Genomic DNA, 19,639 nt, shown 5'->3' on the forward strand with positions numbered 1-19,639 from the left:
TTACCTTTTTTATAACTATTACAATAAAATAAAAAGCTTGAGCTGTTTGAAAAAAGAGAATGCATTAGGAATGGTACTAGGATTTTGTCTTTCACTCATACTGTATTCGTCATTCGATTTATCGCAATGGACAATTTTCATCTACACACACTTCCTTACCCATAAAACCACAAATTCTGTGCTTTAGTAGGAACACAGGCTAAATATCATATATAAACTGAAATCCACCATGTAATTCGTACATCCAATTCAACCGGGACCTAATGAAATCCACTATACCTGATGCTGTCCACCCATGGAAGGTTTACGATTACGAAGAAGGTTATTCCTTACAGCGTCTGGGAATTTGTTCGTATGTTGCAATTTATCCGTGCGAGATTAACCTAAAGATTGGCTTGTAGCATATTCCATGAATGACCATTGTTGGGTGGCGAAAAAAAAAGATTTACAACAGAAGAGATATGCCTTCCCTTGCAGTCATGGTGATGAAGAGTAGTAATGGGAGTAGTGCTTTAGGATAGTTATGTTTGTTCGTTTTTGTTACATGCAAGCGCTTCCTAACTAACGATGGTCCATTTCTGCTAGTCCGTTTTTTGTAAATTAATTCCTCACAAGTTGTATCGTTCTATTGAGATGTGTGTACAAGGATTTCGCTAAAAATCCCTATTCGTTTGGTACTTGTTGCGTATTCATCACTTGTACCGTGTGATTCAGTTACGGTTGGTTTTCGAGAAGGGATTAGATTCGAACCATACTCGGTATATAGAACCACGAAGCGAAAGGTTCACCATTTAGTAGAATCGCTTGCGAGCGTTCTCTTGATGTTTCTGGTAAAACATAATTCCGATCACTACTAGTACCACGACAATCAGCATCGATAGAAGAATCAGGAAGAATATTTTTACATTCGACATGCCCGGTTTTGGGTCGTCTTTATGTTCGCGCGGTGCTTCAAAGCTGGCCGCCGAAGGAACGATCTGACGACGATCTTCCGCAAGTAGTGACGGTGCTTCTAGTTCGTAAAACTTGATCGAAATAATATCGTGGTTATCGGATAAATCACCGGTTGTGGCTGATGCACCGAAAAAGTATCCGGTGGGCAGTTTAATACCTTCCACCCGGAAACATTCCTTCCATGTCGCCTTGTTCTCCAAATCGGTAAATACGGTCAGTACGTCGTTTTCATACCGTATGCTGATCTGCGTGTCGAACTCCACGTTTCGGAACTTTGCTTCACAGCCTGCCACCTGTGTGTGTGTACCATCACGATCGTGATCATACGACAGACTACCATTGTTCACCATGGCGCTAATGTACGGGTGTTGATGATTATGGGGACCATTGTGATTACTGTACGTATCCAGAATGATGGCCAAACCCATAAAATTGTCCTTGCTGCCGAATACTGCGCCCGATTGAAGTCGATCGCGAGCGTACCAGAACGCAAAGCCGTCACCGTAAAGATCTTTACCTTTACCGTGCACCTTGAAGTTCACCTGCATTTCCCAATTAATCGATGTGCAAGGCTGTGAATGTGAAGATTAGCGTATCGAAGGGTAAACAGCTTCGTCTCGTTTGCGTAATACAAATTCACTCACCACATGATTCCAAATTGCTCCATTCTTCGATTGCAGATCTGGCGTCAGCCGGACGTAGGAGTTCGTGACAAATGTGGTGCCTATGAAATCCCAGTACGGTATTGTCATGCCCGATCCTGGAAGCAGATAACAAAAACATAGCGTGCGTGATGATGTGCTTGTTGGACACTTATCAACTTCGTCGTCGTGTGAAGATTAACGAAACAAAGAAAACGTGCCGGATGAAGACCTTACCTTGATACGGTTTAAAAAGGGAATGCTCTCGTTTCATGTAATCATTGAAATCGCCCTGTTGCGTGCTGTGTCGAACTAGAAGCAGCAGCAGGAACCCATGAGCAATGCATGCTGTTCTACTGTTGGCGCTAATCTTTACGTCCATCTGTATGTTTTGTTCGGTGGTACTCGAGATGAATGGAATATATGTGGCCTTTCGAGTATAGTAGAACCAGGATTAGCAATGGCTATTTATTTGGCGATTCTAGCCTTCTAGAAGGACCCCAGGAAGATGTGTTTCGTCGATGGTCCTCCGCGGATGTCCAATGTAGTATATTTACCTTTGTCCGCGCTGACGGGGACTTGATTCTCAATCGCGAAGCCGTCGAAATAATCCGATTTCGTGCTTAATTCACCGTTTTATACGCTCACGAAACGATGATAAGGCGACTCGCTAAACAACAAAACACCGACACGGGATGACAAGCCGCAATCGGTATGTGTACACCTTGACCGTTTCTCGAAAACCACTCGACAAGTGAGACGAAACCGCTCGACCATGGGAAAAAGTGAGAAGCTGATCGAAACGGTGAGGGTAGCAGTTTTGACAGCTGCCATCTTAGAACCAATGTCATTTTTATACGCAAATCTTTACTGTACATTTTCGTGTGTTGTAAATTTCCCGACTAAAATTTGCGAAAAGAAATCCGACGCCTGAGTTTTCGGTCTCGTTCTTTTCGTATCGAAATACCGGACGGGTAGGGTGTTGCTGCTCAATGTTATTTACGCGTGCGACGTAACTGATAGGAACGGGTTTGTGTAGTGCGTGTGCGTAGTTATAGGGCAAGCGGGTGAGGAAAATTAGGAGCAATCTTGAGAGCCTCTTTCCAGAGCCTCAATCAAGCCAGCGGAGGTAGGCTTGCGGCCGCTGGAAAAAGCGCTTCTGAGATCATTCTCATTTTGGATCTTCCGGTCATCGCCCTTGCCTTACATACGCCCGTCCTGGCTGGCTGTTGCTGTGGTAGGGACACGGTGTATTACTTTGCTAAAAATTGTATGCCATTTCGCACTGCTTCGCTGTGTTGCGCGTACGAAGGGAGGTTAGACGGAAATCAAAAGGGACAGATCGCAACGCTTCAGTATAAACAATTTTCCCACAGTCGCATCTTTACCACTGTTATTCCACCAACGACTTGAGACGACGAAAAGTGCTGAAGGTTGGCAGGTTGGCCATTGTTAGCTCCGTTCAGCCGTTGTTCTACGATGCTGAGGAAGTGGGAAAGCTGGAGGCGCGTGATGTGCATGCGTTTACGACAGCGGAAGGACACAAGGGGGTCAGAGGTCCTCCGGGTTGCGTTCCTTCCGCGCGATTACATTGCGCTTCACGGCGTACCGTTTGTTGTATTGAATGCGTGCTATCAATAGTACTGAATTGTGGTGCTGCGAAGAAATATGTGTTGCGCTTTTAGGAAGTACTACATTACAAATTTATCATATCATTGCATTATCGCGCGCGCGTTTCTTCTTCCCGAGGGAAATGTGGTGTTGTTTGTGAGAACAGTTTTTCTTTCCCACGGTGCTTTTGTGTACGGTTCAGACGTGTGTATGAACGCGCATTAGGTTTTGGTCGCAGGTGAATAGTTGTGTTTCACTGGAAGCTAGTTTTCTTTGTGTACAGCTTGAATGCAGGAGTATAGTGGAAAAATTGAAAATTTAGAAGTGCGTTTCATTAGATTTGTAGGGAGTGCATGTGCAATTACAGTGATAATATTTTGCCTTCTCTTCTCTCTGTCACTCTCTTTATGTATCGAAGTGTCTAAATTTCGCAATTGTTTGTGCGCGCGCGTGTGTGCTATGTGTTTATGTGCGGTGTGTGTGTGTAGTTGAACAAAAAGTTACAAAATTGAAATAACGAAAGAAATAGTATATTTCGAGTGTGAAACGATATTTTAAAAGCGTATCAGAGCATAACTACTTCCCACGAGTTCTCCCGGAAGTAGATGCAGGTGAGCAGCAGCTATAAACTGTTTTGCCGTATTGTAAACTCTTTGCCTTACTTACTGTTTTGTGATTTTTTTTCTCGAATACTAATAACTTTACTTTCTGTGATGTTTTTACCGTAGGAAACATCATCTGCCAGTACATCAGAAGCAACTGCCGGAGAAGAAGAAGCGGACAGGGCGTCAGGATGTCACGCAATAAAGACAAGTACGAAAGCAACAACCCCCGGAGGCAGCAAACATTTCTGACCGCCGAAGACATTGCCGCCGGGAAGAAGACGTGTTGGCATGGCATCGAGATAACGGGCAGTGTGCGCAATCTTAGCCCGACGCTCTGGAAGTTCGAGCACCTTACGGCACTCTTCCTAAACGATAACTGTCTGACTCGCTTGCCGCACCAGATCGGTCAGCTGGCCAACCTCCGGACGCTCGATCTGTCCGCAAACAAGCTGCGCAGCTTGCCGGCTGAGCTGGGTGAGCTGATACAACTACGGTAAGTGTACTAGATCAACAGCTAACTGGAAGTTGTCATACTGATCCTTCATATTATCTCTTTTAGGGAATTACTGTTGAACAATAATTACCTGCGAGTGCTTCCGTACGAGCTTGGTAAGCTGTTCAACCTGCATGTGCTTGGAATTCACGGAAATCCGCTCGGCAAGGATGTGCTTTCGATCTACAACGAACCGAACGGGACGTCCAAATTGCTGATGTACATGTTGGACAATCTGTCAGGTAAGTCAATGTGGCATGCCCTTTTCTACTTGGGCATTAAACCACTACTGGGTGATAGTACAAACAATATTATTTGTGCAATATGTTAAAATTTTCTGCAATTTTGAGTCTGGGCATTTTCGAAATCACTTCTGCACTCCATTGATCTACAAACGTATGGAATGAAAAATAAACAAAGGAATAATTATGCACGATATTGATGTGGCATCGACCTTCACCAAGGATTAGCTACTTATTAATTTTGTTAGAACTAGCTATATCGGCCCGGTTATACGGCTACGCAAGTGAACTGTGCCGTGTACTCAAACTTCTCGGTGCATCCAACCTTCATAACTTCCAACCACCAACCAACCTTCCAACCTTTAACCTTCATCAAGATATGATTCTTTTTTGTTCTTGTCGAAAATCATCCTACTGCTAGACTTGTTGAAATCGTTTTGGTGTACTAGGTAGCGGATCCATCATAGCAGTTTTCCAAAAACAATATGGGCAATATGAATGCTTTGTGGTGTTGTTTCCTTATAATTTGCTACTGACTTGCCAGATTGTGCCTGAATATGAGGACCGCCATAGTGTGTTAGATACTGTAGTAAATATGGAAGTGTGAATGTGACGAAGTGACCGCAAGTATCTTCACGATAACTGAAGACATTCATAATTTGCAAGAAACTCGGCCATTTCTGCACTTCTTGACGCGTTACGCGTTACGTGTTACGCGGAAACCAAGCGTACGATAGAAATTCACGTGCTGGATCGAAACATGAAATAAGACATGGTTGGTAGATTGTTGATGGTGATTGTAGAAAAAGGTCAATAATAATTAAAAGCTCACCACAGAAATCAACGGTTTTTGTTCATCGCCTAAAACAAACTTGAACGATTCAGGCTTCTATGAAAGTTCGCCGATTGTTACCGGAGAAGTAAACCAATAGAAAGCTGTACCTTTGACGAGGAAATAATAGGAAGGCGTTACAGTAATATGAAATCGTAAATGCACTTTGCTATGAAGGTTATTATGGACAAAGGGGCTGGTGAAACAGGTGCCAGTCGCTCCATGATAGGTAGCAAGTTCTGAATACCCCGCTACATAGTAAAATTACTCTAATCTAAGTTAGTAAAATCTAATGAGACAGTTAAGGCAGGCAAGATTTGGTAATAAATCGCTATGTCAACTTGTTGCTATTGTGAATGTTTAACACGTTCAGCGTCGTGTCAAAAACGTTCAAGGCGAATTCCATAGAGCAACATCTCAAATTTGGGTAATGCGGCGCTTAATCTATAGATTGATTTTTTGTAAGTTGCGAAGCGTAAAAATCTACCAAATGGGTGAATCGGTTTTGGGATTGATTTGTATGAATACAACGCTTTAGACTCCAATTCATACTTAATAATCTATAACGCATGATTAACATGAACGAAGCTGCTCTGAAATATCTCAAATTCATATTGAGATTTTATTCTGTATTTTGCGATTTACTCGTTTCAACATTTCGTTAAGTTAGTTCAAATGGGTTTTGAATGACAATTAATGCGGTTTGTGTTATTGGTATTCACAAAAGAAATTTTAATGAAGTTTTGTGATACAATCCGATTACAATGTTTATCAACAACAGCGAAAGTGAAACACGTTCGGTCTTTGTTCAGTATGAGACACGTTCACAGCACCAGAACATTTTTTATCAGTGCATTCGGGGTTTTAACATACTTGCGAACACTAAGATAAAAAAAAAACAAGAGTTTAACATAACAAGGCCAAGATTGAATTGAGCAAGACTCTAAATTTTAACAAACTCGCACAATAAAAGAAGTTTTGCGCATTCAGCGCAGTTTGGTGAAAAATTTGATAAAATTGATGTTAACCCTTATCAGTATGTGCCAGCCAATGCCATTAAGGTGTAAAGAGTCTCATCTGGACTCAAGGACAATTGAAGGGATAATCATGGAAAATAGAAAAACAGAAACAGTTGACGAACATTTTTAAAATGTAAGGGTGCGTGTAAATTTTACAGAGCATCTTAAGGCCCTGGCTTGGTCGTTCGTCATGAATAAAATAAATCTCAAGCCCTTAAAAATATTCGATAAACAAAGTGTATCGGTTCGAAGTATTCCATTTAACTAGGAAACAAACGGGCCGCGAGTTAACGTTGAATATATAACAGTTGAGGATATAAAGCATATTAAGCAAGTTCGTTTGCTTTCTTCCATTAACTCATATTTGAAGCGGTGAATACCAACTAATTCGAATAATCCCAATTCGAATGTTTTGTTATGGTCCAGGAATGTTTCAAGCGCTATTTTAAATAACATTGTAGTTAAATAACATTAGGAAGTGTATTGCTAACGGACATTAACTCATCGCTAGAGCCTTTATATGGTATGCTTACCGATAGAGATTATCATGAAGGGAAGTTAGTACACTGATAAGCATTATTAAGGACCTGTTTCATGACATTCTTCATTTTATCATAAATCATAAATGTAATGAGATGTTAACAAAATATGAGTTACGTGTTGAACAAATATACAAAATGTGCAGTTGAAAGTTTTTACTGATGTACTTATGTACTATTATGCTTTTATGTATTACAATCATTTGATTTCATGTCCGTGATTATTAGGTATACGTGCTAAAAACGATTGTTCTTTTACTCAAATATCGAATTGGCTTTTGCTAGTATTGTTTTGCTGAAAGGGATTATACAGAATTGTTAACCAAAATGTTTGACGCTGGTTCATAGCATAGAATCAATTGGAATTCGAAAGACTCCACATGTATGAATGTAGGTATAGTATGTGTACCAATTAAGGCAACGCTGTTGATGTGGCTTGCCAGTTACGCGAATGTTATTCCTTTGTGAACCAATCATTCATTCTATCGCATCGTTCCGATAAACCACTGGTCGATGTGCAATCTTCGATGTGCATTGTCTGTGCTGATGTCTGGGTATGCTTATTTACATTGGTATAATTTATCGCATGGGGGGCCAATTGAGCCAATAAAAGCGTCTACTTTAAAAGCATACATTTGACGTAGTAGTAATTTATAACATGCAAATATTTTGGTTTAAAAATATTGAAATAGAATTTCATTTTAATTTGCGCTTTAGTTGATTCAACAAAATAATCAAAGAATTGTAATTCGATTTTATGAATTTCCTTATGGAAGTTTTTATTTTCACTTAATGCACTTCTTTGGAGTACTAATACGCGTGACTGAAATTTTGTTATTTTTCATAAAAACAAGTTTTTCCACTACAATGGTATTTTAAAAATATGTCCTGTATCGGTAGCATCGGAATCGAAAGATTGGAAGTTAGATTTTGGAATATAATATGAAGACGTAATCTCTTTCTTCTTGGAGTCATGTGCCTGCCAATTCTGGTTTATTAGACTTAATTTTTCCACGTAGCCTTATATAGTCAAGTCCTTGCTACTGGGGACTGGTACGGATGTGATTTTGGACCGGCCCTGTCGTGTAAAGACAATCGCTGCTACTAATACACCACTGACCGCCCCTGGAGGACGTATAGGATATATGAGAACGTAATAGGACACGCGAATAGAACTCTGGGAATGATATGAAAAATGACAACGGATTTTGACGATCCACTGTGTTTAAAATCTTTGCTCTGTGGGTTAATTAGACCGGTACTAGAGTACCGATCAACATTTCGCTGTCCATAAACAGACAACTGTATCCGTAGAATCGAGGCTGTTTTAAGAAAGTTTACTTGATATGCGATTCGTCCGGTTAATTGGCATGATAAAAACAGCCTGACGCCTTACTTCGCGCTGCCAACTCGCAGGGTCTAGAGATCTTAGGAACTAGACGAAGAAATGTCCAAACCTGCTTCGTTGCGGGTTTGATGCTGGGGACAATCGACGCACCTTCACTGTTAGGCAATCGGCTAGACAGCAACGTATGCTATATGAAGCTCGATATAAAACATGTTATGGCACAAGCGGTCCGCTTCCCGCGATGATAAGATAGATTAACAATTTAAGACACTATTTTGAATACAATATTAGCTACCCGAACAAAACAGACTGACCCAGAATGTAAGAAAGTGTTTTAAATTGAGTTTAAAAATGTGTTGTAAATTTAGTTTTTTTTGTTCTCATTCATCCCCTACTGTAGACGGGTGTAACAAACGATTGAACGATATTAGGGAGTCGAGTGAAGTAAGTTTTTAGAATCAAAGTGACTCGTTATGCGTTTAGGAAGTAAATTGTCATTCTCATGAAGCTGTGTTTTATATTAACAGAGGCGAAAGAATCTGTTATTTTTTTAACATTCTACATGAACCGAAGACTAATCGAACGATGTCTCGGTCTGCGTGTCCATGTAATATTCAGTTACGACTCTGTTCATCAGATCGTGTTGCCCAAACGTACCGTCGATGAAACATAATAAGTAGTTGCGATGTTTAATTTTCAACCCGCATCACAAGACGGAGGACGAAAGTGTCTTTTGGGACCTTGGATGAGACAGACATAGTTGCGGAACGATGTGTTCGTGATTTAACCGGCATTTTAATCGTAACGAGAGCCTCCCCGTCTGTATGGCAAAACGTTGTTATTGAGACACAATAAACATAACCATGGGTGGTTCTTTATTGGTACGGGAGAGCCTAAAATTATGAGACCATACTTCCGTTTCTAGTTGGGCAGTGGTAATGGCAACGGGCAGTTTGTGAAGATTATGATGTCCAAAAGTATATGCTTTGGTTTGCTAAGTGGTGGAGGCCTATTGCATCTTCACTTTCAATCTTCGGTTTGTACTATTACTAAAAATGATAGCTTGGCTATTATGTTTGTACAAAGACTAGTACATTGAATTTAACCTTCCATCAGGATGATTTAGAAAATTCCAAATACAAAAAATATAACATACATCCATTTTGACAACAAGTATGTATGTGTCAGAAAATTGGTTGGAAACGTAATATTGATTCGTTCGATATGCTTTTATAGCTAATGACCAGTTTCGTTGATGCAAGGTAGTTGTTATGAAGTACGTACGTGTCTCTACATCTCGCTCTAGAAGATTGTATATAGATCTACAATACATTTTTGTATTGCTTCATAAAAATCAGATCATAGCAGATCATAAAAATCGCATCACTTGATCATTGTATTGCAACTAATTGCTATCCTTGCAGGTTCAAGGCTGTGATAAATGAAGGAAAGAACTGTTTTTTAAATTTTAATACGCTGAATTTTTATAAACTGTAATTATTTGTTAATCAATTTCTATTACATGTTGAAACAGGACAGAAACAAAATCCCATTCGGACAAAATACGCTAACCAGACTTAACAGAGTATTGCATTGCAATAAAGACAGGTCAAAACATTCCTTCACTATTGCATCAGGTTATAATTTTATGCAAAACACACCGACTGAAAATCATATGAGAAGGGCTTATTAAAAAAAACAACCATCTTTTAACAAACAGGTCTGTTTAGTATTGAATGTATGAGCATATAATTTATTTTTGTTTTTGTTTTAACAATCGGTTTGCCATTTGCCTAGTAAGCGAGAGAGAAAAAAACTCGAATACGTGCCAGGTTTAGCTTTCCGTCTAGGATATTAAATTTCGACTCACTCCGCCGGCGTAGAAATGAAAGTGAAACTGCACGTTGGCCCCAGCCAGACTGTAGAGTTTGTTGTGGTCTCGCTATATTCAACCATTCGCGTATCTATACAACCCGGATGGTGGTGCTGGGTGCGCTGTGCTGCATTAAACCACGAACATTTCCAGTTTTGAGTCGGCCCCACCGACAAGCACCCACCGTGTCCAGTGTACGAAGCGACACGTAGCGCCACGGGTCTACGGGTCATGGTAAAGAAAGTTTCGCGCGAAAGTGCAAATCCGTGCACTATCTAAAGCTACGGCGCCTTGTCTATATATAATAGGGAAAAAGAGAAACACCATTTACATAAATGTCCAAAAATGGTATTTTTTCTTGTTCATTAGATAAAATTTGATCAATTTGGTAGCCCATGGCAAGGGAAGGTGAGTTTTAAAGTTTGAAAACTTGAAAAATTAATTAAACTCTTTTTTTCCATCAATATTTTTTAAAAAGTGTCTAAATCTGTATTTTATTTTATTCTTTTTTAAAATAATTAACGTATTATGTTTTTTTTTTATTTTTTATACGTAAGACGGCTCATTGTCGCAATATCAAAGTATTAAGATATGATTGAATTAAGATTAAATTATGTATGTTATGATCTGTTACGTTGTTTTTTTTCTAAAATTTAAGTTCATATGTAAGATATTTATTATTGTTATTATTGTGACGCGATTTCCCATTTGTTTAAAAGAATGATTAGAAACTCGAATAGCATTTAGCTCAATGCAGAAACTTAATCATCCAATTGTGTAAATAGCGAATATGTGAATGAAAATGCATGAAAATGGAAAAGTTATGTGCTCCAAACAAGTTAATGCGTTGTTTTAAGTAAGTGGGCTTTAATAATATTTTGGATTAATAATTTACATGATCTCCTAACCTGATCGCTATGTAATGGATTAATGATCATGTACGCTTGATTAGCGGCACGTTTGAATACATTTCATCATTTAATTTAATTTAAAAGTCATTTTGAATTGTACTTCTAGCCAACATTAGCGTAAACGTAAAAGTATGGCTACCTTTACTTTCTCTTGTGGAGATATAGTGTAGTGTACATGTTCAGCTGATGAACTCAGCCGGCACATGCCGACTTGTCGGTAGCATTTACATTTTTTGGCAAACGATCGCAACGTGATCAGCAAATTGTTGTGCTTAGTGTTAATGGGTTAGATACCAAGATGGATGGATTTATTACGGCGATAACCGCAATCACAATCGAAAGCTTAGAATATGGGATGCTACAAGAATACTTTAATCCTTCAAAGCACAATATTTAGGTGACGAGTAATTAAGTGTGATTTTTCTCAAACTTAGTACAAACGTGTGGCCACTGGGTGTGTCATTTGCTGGATGGCATTTCGTAAAGAAAAGCACACAGAGTGTGAGGTCTGGGCGGGTGGTCGATACTTTAATTCCTAAATTACCGGAACAGATGATTTTATTGATTTTTCAAACCCCCTGTTCAGCTGACTTGTGAGCGTTGTGAAAGGGATGGTGCAGTAGAAAGCGTGCTTTGCAGCGTTATGATGGTGGCTTTAGGGTGGGTTGAGATGAAATTGATTTTTGCTGCACTACCCCTCCCAGAGCTGTCCAGGAAGAAGGAAATACATATATTTGGGATGCTGCTGGTGTTGTTTTTTATTTGTAATGAACGCAATGGACCATTTTAGCTTAGCTTCTTTTATTTTGCTGTGCTTGTGTTGGTTATGGCACAACAATCATCAATCACTTTTCCAACCTGCTTCTCGCCGAGCCGAGCAAATATTCAATATAATCGATTCGCGTCCGGTGCAGATTACGCAGAAGGGGAGGAGTGTTGTGTTGTGTCGCCGGTAAATGGTGGCTTCCGTCACGGATTTTCAAATTTGCTTGCTAGCGGCTCGACGGGTTTTGTTGCACGGTAGCCACGGCAGGAAAAACTTACCACCGAAAGGCATACTTTTTTCCGATTCGAAAGTGTAACCAAAGAATGAAATTGCAAAATCAATTAAATAATTTGCGCCATTCGTTTCCAGCTTTCTTGTGTCACCGGTTTTTTTTTTGCTATGTGGGTTGAATTTCATTGAGTTCATAATTTTTCATTCTGCGTTTTCTTTCTCATTTCTCTTTATTCCAGGTAGGTGATATGTTGCGCTATTCCGCCTCGATCTACTAACAGTTCGTCATGTAGTGACTGTAGTACAGAGACCATTACCGAAAAAAAAACTGAAACCAAAGTGAAAAAAAGGTTCCGGATTTGGTAAGCATTAAAAATAATTTTGTTTTTAATCTCTCGTACACTACTCTGCTGAATTTGAGTCGATATTTGGGTTACTTTTCTGTCTGGAAACAATGTCAAATGCGGATTAATTTTCGCGTAACGATGACTATTCCCATGGCTTCTGTTTAAGGAATTTCCATCTTTATAAATATTTGACGTAGCAAGCGATTTAAATCCTGCTTACTGTCTCAAAAGGTTCAATGATGGAGATATTTAATAACTTTCTTTTGGATTGGATTCTAGCGCCAGAGAAAATACAGTTAATAAATAGAAAGAAGCAGTAGAAAAAAAATTCAAAAGATTACAGTGTCAACCAGTAGGAAAACGTTTAAAAAATATTGAAAACTGTGTAAATCAGCAGTTTACATTAGTTTTTCTCCCAATCGTCTGTCGTGTGGTTGTTGAGCAACTTGAAGGTAGCTGAAGGTGATCCTTCATTCTTCACCATTATTACAGCCATTTTTCCAGCCTACAACACCTACAACTATAAATGGAATACTCTTTTTGTTTAATTATTGCACTTGATGAGATCACCCGTTTTGTGAAACAGTCAACGCAAGTTGCAGAAAATGAAGAGAAAGTGTTATAAGGCGACCAACATTTCTGCACTAGAAAAAGGGAAACTGAGTTGGAAGGAAAAATGAAGATTCCCCTTCTGGTTATCAATGAGGCTTGTTAAAGCCAAAAGACGCAAACTCGCTCGCGTGCTTGACAGTGCAAACAATGATCGGAACCTCAACATCCTCAACATTATCATCCATCCCATCCCCACACAAAAGCCGCAGCTTTTTCCTACGCTCCACCGGCTCCACCATGTAACCGTCAACTGTGCGCGGCAGCATAATTGAACAATCGACTGATTGTGTTGTGGCTTGCGGCGGCGGCGGCGGCAACCCTATGGAAAAAAGAAGTTTGATCGCGACGCGTGTGAACTGCCAGCCCCCCCGCGAGATTCGCCTGGAGTCCCATCGCCACATAAGTGACGGGAAAATGATGAAAGGGGAGAATGCCAGGAGGCTCACTTTCGAATGTGGACGCGATCATCACCTCTTGGGCCTTCCTCTTGGGCCCTTTCTCCTGGGGTTTCCCTTCTGAATTGTCGATTGGCGTCCGGGGGGAGACTGCTCCATCGCAGTGAATTTTCTTATATAATCCCACGGCAAGAGATCGTTCGTTGGGAATCGTGTGTGGGGATGTGAGAGGGCATATCAATCGCTAATGCAAAAACGAGATGGCACATATATGTTTGGGGGACGCGAAGAAAGTAACCGGGACACATCCAGGGAGCAGTTTTTACCCCGCAACTCCCAGTTGTGCAGGTAAAGTCAGAGTAAGAAGCCCCCCTTCCTGCTCTTTTGCGACTTGGCATAGTGTTGTGTTGCTATATCAAAAGTGCATAAAATAGGAAAGTGATGCTAAATGTTCTCTCTGAGCATGGAAGCTTAAATTCTACGCGTAATTGATTTCTGCATACAAAACTCCGTGAAATGTCAATTTTACTTTAATTCGCGTATCTCGAGACCCGCGTAACTCGTGTATTGACTATATTTTTTAAAACCGCCCAAAGGTTTTTTGACGGTTTCCTACACATATTTTGGAGCGAACTTCTGACTGAAAAAATCAGCCTACGGAGTGCCTCTGGCCAGGCGTATTAATATTATGTTGAAAACACGAATTATGAGTGTACATGTTACAAATATTATTTTGAAAATGTTGTACAGTAATCATCATTACAAAATGAATTACAAAAACACTCGCCTTGAGTAAAAAAACGCAGTCAAAAAACATTGGGAAACTGTCAAAAAATTGCGGGACACCCTCCTGGTACCTCTGAAAAAAAAAATGAAAATATAAAAATAAACAAAATAAAAGCAAAATTACAATTGACGTACTAGAAAAAGTGCATCAAATAAAGTGAAAAATAGTGCGTTTCTATTCACTTCCACAAAACAGCTGTGGTGGAAGCGCAGCCGTTGTGCGAGAGAGCGACCGACCCCTTCGTCGTTATTCCCCCCTCTCCCCATTCCCGATGGACCCAACAATTCTGCTATTCGGCTCGCTGTTCGGTCCAAAATGGGCCAATCTTTCGCTTCGTGCCAGCTTCGGCGCTTGCTTTTGTTTTCATTCGGTACGTGCTCGCGGATTCATTCTCTCGCAACTGTTAGCCATGAGTGACCGTGCTCTCAGCGCCTGAGTGCCCACGCTCACACGGTGGAGTGTTCATTTCAGGCTACGCAAAACATTTGCTTCAAACTGATGTTGGTACAATTTTATCCATTTCAGAATGCGTTGCGTTGTGCGATTGGGGGCAATTTTGCCTAAGTATGAAGAGTAATTTGGTCATGTAGTCGAGAAAGCGATGCAAAATGAAGGATGTTGTATGGGAACTCCAGAGAAATGGAACCGAGAATTCTAAACAACACTATTTACAAACATCAATTCGAACCTAAATTATGTTCCGTTCCTTCCATTGCTTGCCAGCACCATTTAACAGGATGGCTTTCCCGGCACCGGGTTTCCCGTTTGATAAAAAGCTGCGAGCTGCGTTCGAACACGCGGTTTCATTGAGCAGCAGAGAGCGCGAGATGGAGTGAGTGCCCACAAAAACCACGCCGCGTGCTCCCCAGTAGAGATGCGTTTCATTCGTTTGCCGGCATTCGAAGCGCGTGGTGGGTTGTTGCTGTAGCGGTCGTCGTAGCGGTGTTTCGAATTGTTACCGTGTGTGTGGTTTCAACATTTCTGCATCTTGTGCCTTACGTTTGCGGTGAACGCAAATTTGCCACATTTTGTGCTCCTAACCTTGACAGTGATAACATAAACAGTGTGAGACGTGATCGATGTGTGATAGTACTAGTTTGTAGTTTGTATTTTCGCAAGCAAACGTTTTCGACAATGACCGCGTGTGCCGCTGGTTTCAATCCATGAATGTACGGTGTAAACGATGAACAGCAGTCTCGTACCGTCGACTGGGAGCAACAGCAACAGCTGTATGGAACGATACGTTAATCGTTATGTAGTGCATCAGCAGCCTCCGCCTCCGCATCATCATTCGGTGCACTCTCAGCATCTGCAACCCGGAACGTCCTCAGTGGCAGCGTCAGCAGTAGCTGCTGGCTATTACCATCAAACCCCAAGCATACATTCCCATCATCAGCATCACGCCCATAACCATCTTCAGCAGCAGCAGCAGCAGCAGCAACAGCAGCAGCAACAGTCACAGAACCAATTTATAGCATTACCAGCGCATAACCATCCGGTGCAGCATCCGAATCCTTCGGTAGCTGCAACACCACTTGCACATCAGCCGGGACCCGCAGGAAACCATGCTGCCGCATCATCGAACTATATGGTGGGATGCTATGGTGGGGGTGGATCGGTCGGTACTAACGGATGGACCGGTGTTCCCTTGATATCGACCGCAAGTGGTAACAGGCGGCATCGGAAACATTTCACCGGAAGTGGTGTGGCCAACAATGGCAACCACTACGCATATCAGCATCATCTTACTCAGCAACAGCAACATTATAACCTTAGCAAGGGGACAGCTTCCGGGACGGAGTTTGATGAAAATGCGAACCTCACCCGTTTGGCCCTGCACGCCCATGGAGCACCGTTAATTCTTTCCAATTCCAACCGTTACCACCACGGCCACCATCGCAACCATAAATCATCATCGGGTGCCGCTCATCAGACGACAGGAAGTGGTGTTGGTAGTGCGAAAGCTGTCACTGCTGCTGCCAGCGCCCAAATTCAACCGGAAAGTTCGACAAATTATTCAACACGATCCCCCACACAGCTGCCACATCCGGCCCAGCGCCGGCAGCTGGATGCGCATTCGACGATTGTCGGTGCTGGTGCTGGGCAATCTGGTGGCGGTGTAATAAAATCGTACGAAGCCGCAGCATCGCTCGATTTGATCCCTCCGAACGGCAACACCAACAGTCCATCGACAGTTATGTCCGGCTCAGCGATGTCTTCATCGGTTTCGTCGTCCGCATCATCAACCTCCTCGACGTCGTCGACGACATCGTCAGCATCGACGGAAATGTGCCTTCCGCGCATCATAAAACCTCGCAAGCGGAGAAAGAAGGACCGTAAGCCAAACGCTCAGTCTACTATCGGTGGCGCTATGCCAGCAGGGAATGGAACTGATACTGAAATGTGTGATAGGGCGAGCAACGGTCTGGAATCGCATCTGCTCAATGTGGGTGGCAGTGGCAATGTGCACACGGTGCACAATATGCTGCTGCAGCATCAACAATCGCCGCTGCATTGTGGTACGACATCGGTGGATCCGCTCGGCGCTGTGTCAAACGTGCGAGACATTTTGAACGAACTCAGCTACATTGCGTCACACAATCCGTCCGTGCTGTTCCCAGAACGGTTAACTGTGGAACTGGCAAAGTTCCTCGCTAGTAGTAATGTTCCTGCTGCAAGATATCAGCCCGTTGCTCAGCAGCAGCAGCAGCAACAGCCTCCGCCACAGCAGCAATACACACAGCTGCATAGCATGTTGTTGCAGTTACAGCAACATCAGCATCAGCTGCAGCAGCAGCAACAGCTCGAACACCAGCGGTTGCTGCACGCCCAGCAACAAAAGCTGCCAAGTCAACTAGATCCGCACCGTCAGCTGCTCGTTCAGCAGCAGCATCATCAGCCGCAGTATGTAACGCACGCTCAATTTCCTCCGCAGCAACAGCAGACTGTGGATCAATTCCTGCCACAGCTGCTCAATACCGCTTTCGGCAGTGTCAACAATCATGGTGCTGGAAGTGAATCTAACGATTCCAGTAATCTCACTCATCGCCCGGAACCTGCTGTACCATCCTCCGGGCTCTTCTTCCCTACGTCGGATATGAACACAGTATTGGAAGAGCCCACGTCAGCGCAAGTCTCCAACTCATCGACTCATTCTACACTCGTTTCCACACTACCGGAACCTTCAAGTCCCTCGGCCGCCAGTTCGAACTGCAGTTGTCGATTGTGCGATCCGTTCGGTCGTATCTGGGCCTTCCCGATGCTACGTCACTCCTCCTGTTCGGCGGGGGATGGGTTCGAGTCCGAAGGTCGCAAAAAGAATGTTGGTGTGATCGGTAGCAATAGGAACAGTGGTACGGCTTTGCGTGGCACCTGGAGCACCTCGGCAGATTCCGTCTCATTTGCGACACTGAACCTAGGCGAGACTCCGGATGGATGCCTTTCGCGTAAGGGCAGCTTTAGTGATTCTGGATCGGATTCCGGTTGTGATCTGTTGCTTAGCCGACTTCCTGGTCTATGTTCAACGGAGGAGGAAGAGGAAGACGACGAAGAGGAAGAAGAACACCAAGAACGAAGCGATTGCGTTGCTGCTGAAGGCGAAGAAAGTGATAGTCTGCTGTCTTCGGCGCAGAATGGAAATAAAACCTTCGCTGAACATTACCGTGACTTTCCCTGGCTTGGTGCGATCGTTGGACGTCCGGTTGCATCATCTTCAAAGATTTCGTCCTGCTCGCGCAAAACAAATAATGATGAGCTGTTGCTGATGAGTGAGCTTACCAAAAAGCTACACGAAACGCTCGATCTTGTTGGCGAAGTGGACTCGAATCACGAAACGTCCAGGATCCAGAAGGAAGGGGCCGCTGTAATGGCGCCTCGCAGTGGAAGTTGCAGCAGCAGTAGCAGTACCAGTGATAACAGTAGTGGCATGGGAAGCTTGATCGGTGGTGACTCCGCGTCACTGTCACTGCCGTCCGATGTCTTCGTGAGCTTCGACGAAATGTCGCGCAATAATATGTTCGGTGGAAAGGGCAGTGTTGGGCGACTGTTGATCGGTAGTAGTGATCGTCTGTTTGACGCTGGCGATGATGAGTGTCTTGTGATGGATGAAAGTGATATGCGTGCTAGTGTGATGTCGAAAAAGAGTTCTGCCACGAATGCTTATCAAATGGTGTCCTGCAAAAGAAGCATTGCTAGCCCCAAATGTGGTGAAAGTATGGAAGCAGATGGTGTAGTGCCCGTTGCAAATGGTGGCTGTGTGGCAGTGGGTGGCGATGACGTGTTGCAAGAGCGTGATATCGTTGAGTGTGCAAAGCGGAACCCGCTTAGTTTGCGGCCAATATCCGTCGTCGGCAGTTTGTTTTCGGTGAATCAACAAACGACGAGTGTGCCACCTGGAAGCAGTAGATGGATCGGCAATACGACCGGTATCGGTGGCAGTAGTTGCCTGTTCGGTGGCGAGCAGCAGCCTCTGGAACATCATCAGCTTCACCGACAGCCATCGACCGCTGGTGATATGCTGAATTGCTTCGATACGTTCTGGAGCGGTGGCGATCATAAGCAATTACGTCCGGCAGAAAAGTAGTTTGAATGTTACGTGTTTGTACAGTTCTGTAAAATACGTGTTTTTAAAGCGTGACGGACGCATCAAGAAGTAAGTCGCTTAAGGGAGACGTTTAGAGTTCCTGAAGAAGTGTGCGCAGTACGGCTAAACGGTGTAAACTGTGGAGCAAATGATTCGGGCGCACGTATTGTCGTAGAAAGATGTGAATGAATAACACCTTTCTTTGCACAGATAAAGAAACGCAAGAAGGAGATGGCGGCCGAGAGTTTCTTGAGATGTATTATGATAATTGATTGGGAAATTGGGCCTTTTTTCTATAAAAACTAATGTGATTCTTACGTAAAGCAATCCAAAAAACACATAAATATCATTTCGTGAATTTTGTGCTTCCATCGCACAAATATGCATATATTTAAATTAGTTCGTATCTTTCTCTATGACATTGAAAAATGAATCTCGCACCAAACCGCACCAAGTGATTAAATTTATGGGATCTTTTGAAACTGTTTGTTTGTTTGTTTCAGCTATCTACTGGGTTCATTTTAATTTGTTTTTTATTCTTAATCTTCATGCTTAATAGAATTGGTCGCTTTTTCTTTAAGTGTATGCTGTGTGATGTTTCATCTAATGTATCGCCCAAATATTCTGACCAGATAAGCGATGTCACGTTCGTTTTTTGTTCTTTACTGTGTAGAAAGACGGAAAGCAGACATAAATATTTTAAAGCATAGCGGTAGGCTCGCCCGTCGTTCGCCAGTCCTAAAGGTGGTGGGATAGGACCGACAAGGTGGACAAGTCCGTAGAAGAACACAGGAAAGACGTGACGATTTTTGGGGCAATATGTTGTCTTCTACTTTGTGCCCTCGCTTATT

The 19,639-nt window shown here is 42.5% G+C and overlaps 2 protein-coding genes across 2 annotated transcripts in view; one reads left to right on the top strand and one right to left on the bottom strand.

Annotated features, from left to right (window-relative positions):
- Window positions 1-64: 64 nt before the first annotated feature.
- Window positions 65-2,023, bottom strand: LOC128304151 (vesicular integral-membrane protein VIP36). The gene is made up of 3 exons (XM_053041303.1): window positions 1,833-2,023; window positions 1,599-1,714; window positions 65-1,526 (listed from the first exon to the last, which is right to left on the bottom strand). Exons 1-3 carry the CDS (start codon window positions 1,975-1,977, stop codon window positions 792-794), a joined length of 996 nt encoding a protein of 331 aa, XP_052897263.1. The 5' UTR covers window positions 1,978-2,023; the 3' UTR covers window positions 65-791.
- A 461-nt stretch (window positions 2,024-2,484) lies between these two features.
- Window positions 2,485-19,639, top strand: part of LOC128307427 (CCR4-NOT transcription complex subunit 6-like) — a 101,974-nt gene continuing 84,819 nt past the window's right edge. The window contains exons 1-4 of the mRNA XM_053045263.1: window positions 2,485-2,569; window positions 3,625-3,817; window positions 3,935-4,304; window positions 4,371-4,546. Of these exons, the coding sequence (XP_052901223.1) occupies window positions 4,000-4,304; window positions 4,371-4,546 (481 nt within the window). The 5' untranslated portion in view covers window positions 2,485-2,569; window positions 3,625-3,817; window positions 3,935-3,999. The remainder of the gene's footprint in view (window positions 2,570-3,624; window positions 3,818-3,934; window positions 4,305-4,370; window positions 4,547-19,639) is intronic.

The sequence above is a fragment of the Anopheles moucheti genome, chromosome 2 (assembly GCF_943734755.1).
Source record: "Anopheles moucheti chromosome 2, idAnoMoucSN_F20_07, whole genome shotgun sequence".
NCBI lineage: Eukaryota > Metazoa > Arthropoda > Insecta > Diptera > Culicidae > Anopheles > Anopheles moucheti.

Bases quoted from the DNA above. Each gene is read 5' to 3' on its own strand.
- LOC128304151 (XM_053041303.1), bottom strand. From the start codon at position 1,977: ATGGACGTAAAGATTAGCGCCAACAGTAGAACAGCATGCATTGCTCAT. The intron at 1,715-1,832 runs GTAAGGTCTTCA...ATCTGCTTCCAG, and splicing joins CCTTTTTAAACCGTATCAAG to GATCGGGCATGACAATACCG. The intron at 1,527-1,598 runs GTGAGTGAATTT...TCACATTCACAG, and splicing joins GAGCAATTTGGAATCATGTG to CCTTGCACATCGATTAATTG.